This window comes from Colias philodice, chromosome 18, assembly GCF_061535455.1.
Source record: "Colias philodice isolate Cphi_HAF_F1 chromosome 18, ilColPhil1 Martin Lab GWU primary, whole genome shotgun sequence".
In the NCBI taxonomy this organism is placed as follows: domain Eukaryota; kingdom Metazoa; phylum Arthropoda; class Insecta; order Lepidoptera; family Pieridae; genus Colias; species Colias philodice.
This window is the reverse complement of record NC_143103.1, coordinates 4,161,020-4,172,832: the sequence shown is the minus strand read 5'-3', so window position 1 is coordinate 4,172,832 and position 11,813 is coordinate 4,161,020. Positions and strand designations below refer to the sequence as shown.

At 34.1% G+C, this 11,813-nt stretch overlaps 1 protein-coding gene across 2 annotated transcripts in view; it reads left to right on the top strand.

Annotated features, from left to right (window-relative positions):
- The first annotated feature begins 484 nt into the window (after window positions 1-484).
- The window catches only part of Pli (E3 ubiquitin-protein ligase pellino), a 51,640-nt gene continuing 40,311 nt past the window's right edge, over window positions 485-11,813 (top strand). Inside the window, exon 1 of one of the 2 annotated variants that reach the window (XM_089706495.1) lies at window positions 485-763. In XM_089706495.1, coding sequence (XP_089562621.1) covers window positions 597-763 — 167 coding nt within the window. In that variant the 5' untranslated portion in view covers window positions 485-596. Of the gene's footprint in view, window positions 764-1,910; window positions 2,351-11,813 lie in introns of those variants that run through there. The other variant, XM_089706493.1, reaches the window with a different exon arrangement.

Here is an 11,813-nt window from a genome sequence, read left to right as displayed (position 1 = left end):
ATTGGGAAAACATCATCACAAATATCCAAAATAAGATTTGTGATAAGAATGATATAATATACCTAGGTATGTGAATTGTGAAATTATTGTGAATGATCATGCCATTTATTAATTTGTATGACAGTCTACATACTAAAATTAAATAGACCACTTACTTAAATAGGTACGTACCGACATAAACTTTGACTAATATGAAAGAGTACGTAGGTACTTATAAAGTTTACTTTATATGGTCAAGTTGAAATTAAAAAAAAAGTATATTAAGTATAGAGATAAATTATAAAAATGTTACGAAATAATATTCATTTTACTCATAGGTATATGAGTAAAATGAATATTATTTCATAGGTATATGAGTAAAATGAATATTATTTCGTATATTTAGTTGATATCAAATTGACTAAGCACAATATTACGTAGCTGCACCAAACGTGTCGCGACATGAATGCTGCGCTAAAAGTCGACAACCTACGTTCGAGTCATGACTTTCAATATAAACTTAGCATCGTCCCAATTCAGACCCCATTTAATCTGCAAGTGAACATTTTAATAGTTTTATAAAAATAAAATTTGACTACGTTAACATCATAAATATTATGGGCTTTATGTGTAAAAAGGATGATAGAAGAAGAAAAAAATTAGTGAGAAATACAATTCTAAAACTCTTAAAAACTGAATTGGTTGTTCGATTTAAATGTGGTCATATTCCCTTTCAAATGATTTATTGCCCTAGTGAAACAATAATTGGAAGTCTAATACATGGGTAAGTTTCAGAAAACATATTATATTTTGCATGCTTACTAATAAATACACAGTTATTTAAAAAATGAATACTTAAATTAAATTCACGTTTATTTATATATTATACATAATATATGTATATTAATTAAATAACTTAATTTTACCATAACTTTACTCACAGAAAATGGAAGTTAAAAATATAATAAAACTAGCTGGTGCGTTGTGCGCGGGCTGCAAGCAGCCCGCGAGCCCCTTTTGCCCCTGGGTTGAAGCAATAGGGCAGTCATTTGAAAATGCATCAAAATGCCCCGTCAATTTGTTATTATTTGCCAACAGCGATTCCACAGTCGATCGGAAGTGCTTATAAATTCCCAATTCAAATATTTTCTATTTTGAAATGCTGTCGACCTTCGAGGGTGCGTGGTGCGCGGGCTGCAAGCAGCCCGCGAGTCTCTTGTGCCTCTGGGTTGAAGCAATAGGGCAGTCATTTGAAAATGCATTCGAATTTCCTGTCCATTTGTTACATCTGCTAACAGCGATTCTACAGTCAGTCGGTAATGCTTATAAATTCTCCATTCAAGTATTTTCCACTTCGAGAGGCTGCCCACCTTCGAGGGTGCGTGGTGCGCGGGCTGCAAGCAGCCCGCGAAGCATCCCAGGACAGAAATCTTCAGTCAGTTGAAAATGCATAAAAATTCCCCGTCAATTTGTTAATATCTGCTAGCAGCGATTCCACAGTCAATCGGAAGTGCTTATAAATTTCCCATTCAAATATTTTCTATTCCAGAGGGCTGTCTACCTTCGAGGGTGCGTGGTGAAAAATAAACAAATTGAATTTCCCGCCGAGCAGTAAAAAAATATATCCCGCCTTTTTTAAAATAAGTACCCACTTGTAAAGGCGTATCTTCACAACATAATATTAATAAATATCATCAAATTGGTTCGCCATACCTTTGATAATATAATATGATAGTACTATGTATTAATACTCTTATTAATACTACGTATTAATACTAATACAGCTTAATAATAAATTAATTAATGCCTATTCCGTGAAAATTTACATCGAGCCATAGATTATATATGATAAAGTTATATCTCTATGGTATATGTATAGTCTATGGGGATAATGCAGAACCAACTTCATGTCGCTGTTTATGGTCGACGAAAACGATAGACAATACAACTCGCCGATCGTTCATTCTACCAGTAAATAGTGAAGTTGTCTGTATCTAAACTCACTCAAACAAAATTTTAATTTCGTTTGTGTTTATGAGTTCGTGATTTGAACAGTTCAATCGGTTTACCAGGCTTAAAGGTGTTTGTGATTTAATTAATGTTGATTGATGAAAATTATAACGAGAACAAAGGATTTTTCTCTCTAAAATACATGTTTTCTAAGGTGAAGTGCGCGTTGTTCAGCGACAGTGGTATTATGAAGAGATGTGTATTTATCGCTTTGTAGCGATGTGTGAATTAAATAAATTGATTTGATGGTGGTTTAATAAAATTCATGGTGTTTCCTAAATTGTTGGTGTTGTTATCAAAGTATAATTCGAAACATAGGGTCCACAAACGAGCAGACGGATTCTATCATGGTCGTAAAACGGTAAGTGTATGAATACAACGTGGTTTATTAAGTAAATGTAACTTTTTTGTGTTTGTAGCATAGTCTTTGTGTCGAAGGAATAATTTAAAGCATAGATATCGAACTTCTGATAATATTTATTCGAAAAAATGTGTTAAATATTGTGTTTACATCATGTCGTCATAATCTATACGCAGCTCTATGTGTAGGGATGCACTACGTATAAACCTGTTTGTTTACGTTTTTGTATAAAAAAATAAGGTTTCTTAATTAAACTGTTTCTTTAATTATTTTCTAATTACATCTATTGATATGTTTTTCAAGTAATAAGTTTCATTCGCGAACAAAATCTTTTGTTATTTTTTTCAAAATTAATGTTATTCATTGTGTATTGGATTGGAACTAAACGAGGTTATAAATTATAATATTGAATTGTTTTTAAGTTTAACATTACACTAATAGCCTGCTCTAAATACAAAATAAATGTTTATTCTAGCCTGTAGTAGATTTGATATCACTAAAATCCTTGACATTTGAATCCACGGCTAAACTGTACATTATAGGGCGTGGAGTTGAGAGTCGTAATTTTTTTTGTGGTTAGCTATTGTCCTATGGAACCTAAATCTGAAATTTCACAGCGCGAAAACTTTTTGTTTTTGAGTCACGAATTTTTGAAAATCGGAAAATTTTACTCCATTTTATCTTTGAAACGCGAACTTACTGTTATGACAGTGTCAAATTGACCTACACCGATTGTCAAACGCGTTTCATTTCAGGTAAAACATTTCTATCTAACAAAAAAAATATTATAATTTAAATTTTATTTATGAAATTTGTATATTTTTTAACAACAACATTAAAAATAATTATTATTAAGTATAGTTTTTGTAAAATAGATTAAATAAAATAAAATTATTAATATTCGCAATTTATAATTTAACAAAAATATTAATCGAAGTGTCTAGTCGTCCCCTAAACGGATGAATAAAATAAATTAGTCGTCCGATTACCGGATGAATAAAATAATTTAATCGTCCGATTATTCGGATTACTAGATAACCTTTTAACACTAAAGCTAGTTGGGTTGGACTAAAGCAAAGGGGGCGCAGGACTTTTGATGGAGTTGGTGTCATTTTAACACCTACTTATTATTGTTTTATCGTAAAGATAACGCTAATATCATGGACGTATAAAAAAAGACGGACGCCGTATTACGAACAAACAACGTGAAGCCACCATAGTAAGCTAGCGTTCGTGTAAAGACAATAAACACGCACACACTCTCACCATAGTAAGCTAGTCGGCCGCCATTACGTCGTGAACTACCGACTGATTAACTGCGTCACTGTTTCAAAAAAAATATTTAAAATGCCGTCTTGCGTGGTTAAATGGTGTCGCAACAGTACAATTTTAAATAACAAAACACAAGGGATTACATTCCACAGGGAAGCAAGTTATTTCTTTTATGTTTTAATGACAAAATTATTACGGCAAAATTTATAGAAAAAAATACAGCCGCCATTGACATCAACACAGCTGTTGCCATGGCAACATGGCACACACACAAGGATGTTTCGCCGCCATTACTAGGCTTCACTCAATGTTTAGGCGATATACCGTCCGTCTTTTTTTATACGTCCATGGCTAATATAAGCATGTTTTATAGGAACAACTTTTCTCTAAAATCAAAAATGGCGGAGATATTCACCCTCAATTCGTTAGGTTAGGTTAGCCTTTAGGTTAGGTTAGGTTAGGTTAGGTTTCTTACCCATTGACCACCGAGCGGCCCGATCGGGCCGCGACACAATAGATTTTCTATTGTGTCTGTGATTCCGGGACTGAGGGATTAAAAAAAAACTACACAGAAATAGGAGCCCCGCGAAGCGGGGCTCCGTCGACGCGCAAAAAAAAATCTAGTTTAGGTTAGGTTAGCCGTTAGGTTAGGTTAGGTTAGGTTTCTTTAAAAAAAAAACTACACAGAAATAGGAGCCCCGCGAAGCGGGGCTCCGTCGGCGCGTAAAAAAAAATCAAATACCTACGTGTGTTGTTTTATCGTAAAGATTACGCTAATAAAAGCATGTTTTGTTGGGGCAACTTTTCTCTAAACTTGATAATTACCAAGATACATGACGGATTGTAAAATGTAAATTTTTTCAATGATGGAATATTATGTATTCAATATTAAGCTGCGAAAGTCCGAATCTAGCTAAAAAACGTTATGCTAAAATAAGCATTGCATTATCATAAGACTTGCCACAGAACCGAAGCTGTCAACCCCGAATTCCACGTGGTCTTGTCTGCCCTACCCCTAGAGTGTATGTAAAAAGCCGGAGGCGCGGAGGGAGAGCAGCCCTCGCCCACCGTGACAAAGCTCGGGAGCCGTGCGGAGCGGAGCGGCTGAGGCTGGTCGCCGAAGGCGACCAATAAGCTGAAGCTGCGAAGTGGAGTACGGGCAACCGTGCTTTGTCACGCAAGGGCGGAAGGGCTGCACTTCCCGTAGCGCCGGAGCTAAGGCAGTGTCTGAGACAATATAAAAAAGACATGAGGAGATAGGGAAAGGGTTAGGTTAGGTTTTATCATCAATCATCAATAATTTTAGAGAAAAAGTTTTTTTTATAAAACATGCTTATTTTAGCGTTTTGAATAAAAATTATGTATTTTATGATTCCTATACAATTTTCACTTTAGATCAAAAATTTTCTAAGTCCTTACTTTGCGCCCCCTTTGCTTTAGGCGGACCAAAACTTAATTTGTAAATATCTCGAAAACTATTAATTTTCGCGCCCCCCCCTTTACAGGGGAAGTTCCTAGTACCCACCCCCCCTCTCTCCACCCCCCACTACCCCCAAATTCCACGCCCTATAATGTACAGTTTTACCGAATCCACTTATAGGAACAGAAAATATATCAAATGACATATTTTAATGGTCTACTTAGTATACTATCTGTAATATAGGTACTATTTTTTTAATACATTCCATAGTTTATTATTGTGTATTATGAATAATGTATGTTTTGTTTAGTTCTACTTTTCATTAAACCTGTGATAAATCATTAGAGGACAAAAATTATCAAAAACATAATACATATTGTCAATTATTTGAAGCCTCAACTATATATATTTGTGTATCATAACATTTAAACACATTACCAAAGAGAATTCAATTAAATTCAACAAATATCATGCCTTGCTCTGAATGGAACAACCAATATTACAAACCAATTTTTAATGTTAATCTATTAATTCAGTAGAAATAACTTCATACATTTTCAATAGTCTTTGATATAGCAATACGGTAAGTAATCAAAACTTGCAGAGCCATATAAAATACGACCAACAAATTGTTTGTACACAGTTATTAAAAAAAATTAAATTCTTTTAAACATCACATAGTTACTACATAGTTACTAAAGAAAACAAAAATTATTCTATTGTTTTTGAAGTGAATTAACTCTGAATTAACATTATGCTTATTTTATTTTCATCTTTCTATCCACTTCCAAGTCTTATATACAAAGGCGCTACATGTATGGCAGTAGGAAAGTTTTGTGTAAGGTAAAAATGTATTTTGGTTCAATGCTTATAAAAATTATTGACATTCCTTACTGACCTTTTAGTTAAAGATATGACCCAAGATCTAAATAATATACCTACACTAGCGGTCCGCCCCGGCTTCGCCCGTGGTACATATTTACATTTTCTCTACATAAAAACCATCCTCGTACATCAAGGAATATAATAAAAAAATAATTATCGAAATCGGTTCAGCCGTTCTCGAGTTATGCGCTTACCAACACATTTTGCGATTCATTTTTATACAGGGTGTCCCACTGTTGGTATACTAAGCTCAAAGGAGGTTATAGTTTTGCATACGCTGAGTACGTAAAAAATACTTATAAAATTCCAAACACATTTTTTTTTCAAATAGACGAATTCTTAAAACTCTATGTGTACACCCCTAACAAGCAACCCGCACATGACCTATTGTTTAAGATTATGTTTTTATAGACAAAATACTCATATTAGCGAAGCGTAATATGCCAGCTGCACGAAGCTAGAGAAGAAAACATGGATTTTCAGGAAAAATTTAGCAAAAATTTTTTGATATAATTTTGTTGTTTAAGTATTTTTTTACGTGATCAGGGTATGCAAAACTACAAGTCCCTTCGCGCTTAGTATACCAATAGTGGGACACTCTGTATATAAGAAGAAGATATACCTACCTAGTGAGTTAAATCATGATTAAAAAAATATTTTTCCTCTTATAAGTTTAGATCAAAAGTGAAAATACAAATCCCTTTAATTTTTTTTGTATAATGGCCTTTTTTTTTAGAAATGAGTCGTAGGTTATTTCATATACATATTTCATTCAATTATTTTTTGTAAAATACCAGATTACAATAGATTATTTTCCTGCAGGAAAGAATTCCTGGGAAGTCTCTATAAGATGTTTTGTTTTACATACATCTTAAACTAACGTAACATTTTAATGAGTAATTGTAAAATCCAACTCAATATGGAGTTTGGCACGGTGCCTCATGATAAGAAGTGGTTCTATAACCATGTGAAAACCACAATACTTGTATGAAAGAGTAATCTAATAATATAAAGTAATAACTGAATATTTTTGTCTTGTAGGGGAATTATGTTTTCAGTACTAACTACTGCTTTTAAATTAAATATAATAAAAGTCATTAACAAAAAACAATACTAAAAAATCCTGTTTGTTTTGTGATGAGTCCATAAAGACCCGATAATAATTATAATATGAAGCAGATTTCAAAAATTTCAATTGCCTTGATGTTTTTTTTTTGTTTTAGGTATGCTAGACCCTAGAGTAACATTCCATTCAAGTCTTTTCTTCCAAATGATTATGATTCATTTTTTAATTCATACCGGCGCAGGCTTCATTCCTTGTAAAAAACGTACATAAACTGAGAAACTTAGCCAGGAAGAGGCAAGTCTACGATCATTATTTTAGCGCGGCGTGTCCCGTAACGATATCCGTTCGCGTGGGCCCCACACCTGCCTTTCCTTTACGGGACACCTGCTCGGCAGATGTGGCGGCGGCGTTAGTCCCTAATACGATTATGAACAGCTGATCACGTTAGATGTAATAGATTTAAAGGTCTTCTTGGGAATAAATAACGCTCTATCGATTTCTTTTACAAAAATAAACACACCTAAAGTTCAAATGTTGGATTTTTGCGTACGAACACCGCTGACATGCTGGATTTTTGCTAACTGCTGTTATAGGGAATTCTTACAATTCAATTTTGTACTATCAGCGAATTTGAGTCATCGTAAAAACCGCCGCAACTTCCCTGCAGTATTATTACTGGAACAAACGATATGATAATTATTTTTTGCAATCAATATATGTACTTGAATATAAAAGTGTTATTTCGAGACACTACAAACAAACAAATAAAACTCCCTACATCTCATAAATGTTACAATATGCAATCAAATTCCCCTTCATAACGTCTTTGGCACGTGCCCGGCGCCGACGAACTCAAATTTGACCGCGGGGTTAAGACAGTTCCTTGATTCATATTAAACGGGATCGATTCAGATACATCGAAGGAATTAACCCCCATATGCAGTGCACACGAAAACTTGTGTTCGCGTGCTCAAGTTCACTGACCTCTCCACTGGCCCCGATACCAGCGCGGACTTCCAAATTTTAATACCTAAAGACGTATTTTCAGATGTGTCGCCTACATGTTTCCCAGTTTTGTCAGCGTTGGCTGTTTTTCTATTATCTTTTATTTTTATCTCTTTATCTATAGTGTATCATGCGATGTTTTATTAGACGAAATAGGTCAACCCAGACATGATAAATGAAGGAAAAAGAATACATAATATTATTGCATAAGTATGTTTTTATTAAATCGAATGTTGGATGTCGTCATTATTTCAGTGCTTTTGTTATAAGGGCAAGGTTTGTTAATTGTTATAGTCGCGTGCAAAGGACGCGTCTATTGCAGTAACTATAAACTAACGCTCGCTTGTTGCGCAGTAGCTATTTTTTATTGCAAAAAATGCTTTAAATACCAGCCCTATATACCTACCTACACATTAGAAAAAAACGTTTCCGCAAAAAATTACCATGGAGTAGAACAAAGGAATATAAAATGTTATACTTTACGTGCGTTAGAAGATTTTTGTATTAATTGTATTCTAATACCTACTCTTTTATTCAGTGCTTATTTCCGCTTGCAAAAAATTGACCGTTGGGCTGCCGAGCGTTGCCATCTACGGAATAACGTTCGTCATAGCATAGCAGGTAGCACGCTATTGGGTATTTTATATTCTTTAAAACACAAGTAGTTAGGTACCCTAGGCATTGTAAAGTCATTGAACCCTGTATGAAACGAAACATGTATAGAAACATTAAATAAATTCAAATTAATGTTTCTATCTTTAACTATAATATATTTTCTTTACCTACTATGCCAATGTTTCATGAATGTGAGCATTCTTTAGTCTTGATATTGTAAAAATTAAATACAAACATAGGAACGTGCAAAATAACTGTTGACAAAAATACCTACGGAGAAATCCCTAAAGATGAACATAGTACCTACGATACTCATATACTTGTCTCAGTAGGGAACGACAGGAATATAATATGGTCAACGTAAATATTTAAAAGTCTGCTTATCTTGCCTTCATACAATCCCTATGGAAAGTGTCTTGTAAACAATCTTGTTTGTTTAAATTATCGTCATTCTATTCGGTCATAGAAATAATAAACACACTTCAAGGCTATTGAATATTTACCTACATCGACTTGCAAATCGTGTAAACAAATTACGATCTAATTAACTCATATGATGTGATGATAAGCCAGTAAATTATAGGTATAAATATTAACAAATCGTTCATTGAAAATTTGTTGTTCTCATAATTATTTGTAAATATCGATATTTCGCCGTAAATGAGTTTGTTCAGCAACCGTAAAATCAATTGACACTGTTTAAGGCCATTTGCGGTGAACTAATCTCAAAGTGAGGCCTTCGTGTGCCAATTGAAGTAGAAAGTACAGCCAGAATGAGCTACCTTATGATCGTGATCGTGGGACCGGGGAAAGTAGTCGAACAATCCCTGTTTACGCACTGTATTGTTTTGGTAAATACGATTTGGTTGATTATTTCGCCCTTGACCTATGTTTTTGGTTATGATACATAAATGTATCGATACCACAATCGATACAATGTGTAGTGTGCGTACAGTTTGGTACATTTAAATTGATGTGCTGATTTTTAATTAAAATTTAAGGCAAAGATTCAGAGGGACAATAAAATTGTATTGTGATGATAACATTCAATAAAGGGAATCATTATTTACATACCTACCAAAGAGCTATTATTCTGCCGTCCTTTAACTAAAAAGCCGTTAACCAACAAATGGTCAATTTTCAGTTTTAAATGTAGGGTGACAGAGTTCAAAATTCTCTATCTTTCTGTCTAAGAATCATTTCTCTAGCATTAATAGTTATAGAGTTAAAAACTATTATTTATATATAATATAATTAAATTTCGATCGATGTATCTCACAATAATTATTCTAAGTGTCATAATTTTTAAGAAATAACGATTTCCGTGTTTTTTGCCATTTACTCGAAACTCACTTCGTGGGCTTAACGGCTTTCTAGTTAAAGGACGGCAGTATTATACACGTATACCTACGTGTACAATCTGCTACTAGTTGAGCAAGTTTATAGTTTGCTAAACTTCCTTCCGTAAGATATTTCATGCGTAGGATGATCCTTTGGTCTTTAATTTTATAATAAATAATTGATTTATAAATATGTTTTCAAATAATAAGTGGTGCGGAGTATATTTAGAAATTAAAACGGCTATATCTCTATAAGGATCGGCTTTTTTAGGGTTCCGTAGCCAAAATGGCAAAAACGGAACCCTTATAGTTTCGTCATGTCCGTCTGTCCGTCTGTCCGTCTGTCCGTCTGTCACAGCCGATTTACTCGGAAACTATAAGTACTACAGTGATGAAATTTGATGGGAATATGTGTTGTATGAACCGCTACAAAAATATGACACTAAATAGTAAAAAAAAGAATTGGGGGTGGGGCCCCCCATACATGTAACTGAGGGATGAAATTTTTTTTTTCGATGTACATACCCGTGTGGGGTATCAATGGAAAGGTCTTTTAAAATGATATAAAGTTTTCTAAAAAACATTTTTCTTAAAGTGAACGGTTTTTGAGATATCAGCTCTCAAAGTCGTAAAAAGTATGTCCCCCCCCCCTCTATTTTTATAACTACGGGGTATAAAATTCTAAAAAAAATAGAGGTGATGCATGCTAATTAACTCTTTCAACGATTTTTGGTTTGATCAAAGTATCTCTTATAGTTTTTGAGATAGGTTGATTTAACTGTAATTTATTATATTTGCTGCTACGGAACCCTTTGTGCGCGAGCCCGACTCGCACTTGGCCGGTTTTTATTTTCTAGAATTCCAATTTTACTTTTCGTATAATAGTTAGTAGTCCTCAAACCCTTAATATCGTCATCATCGATGAGTCAATCGCAAAGTAGGTGTGACAGCGTAAACTTCCGTTGTACCCGCATTCTACTCATCGGCGTTTTTACGTCAAACCGGATGCTAAGTAGCATATTATCGCCACGTGCTTCGCTTGCTATAACCACACTGCTACAACCAACGCACCGCCGCGCCGGCGTGACGTGAGCTGAATCACCGTCTATACCGTCAAATGCACAGACATAGATAGACTACGTAAGTACCGCGATCTGTATGAAAACCAAGCGTGTCATAATTTTTGTACTGACCTTGACGCGTTATGACGTCACGAGCGCTTTTTAGTGATGGTAATTTCATTTTACGCTAAATCGATTAGGACGCCACTCGCGCGGCGATTCTAGTATCGTCCTATCCCATCGAAGTAAATCGAAAGAAATCAGATCAAACTAGATCTATGTCTAAGAGGTAATTAAATAAATGAATCGTAATCGATTACTAAATCGATTCAAGACAGAAAAATGATAATTACCATAGACAGAGGAATGATAAAATAAATTTTTAAACCTTTTAATATTCTAACAAGTAAACTAATGTGTTTTAGCTTTTTCTTACATATGCCCATTGAGTTACCGTGTACTACGTACTAGAGAGGCCATCGAAAGAAAGTAATGAAACTGTCAATCAATCAATCTTTATGTCCCGTTGCATCAATCCATTTTTCTTTTATGTTCGGGTTACTTGGAAAACTGAAAAAACAAACATAGTCTAAGCAATAAGGAGTTTTCTTAAAAAACTCCCAAGATGACACTTTAACTAATGGCGTCCATGTCATAATATTTATTTTTAGTACCTTTGTATTAAAATACTTAAAAGTTCTAGGTCAAGTCGTATTAAATGACAAAAAAAATCTATGCCTTTTTTTCTGAAAAATTGCTCCTTCAAATTATCATTTTTCTGTTCGATTATAAAATCGAT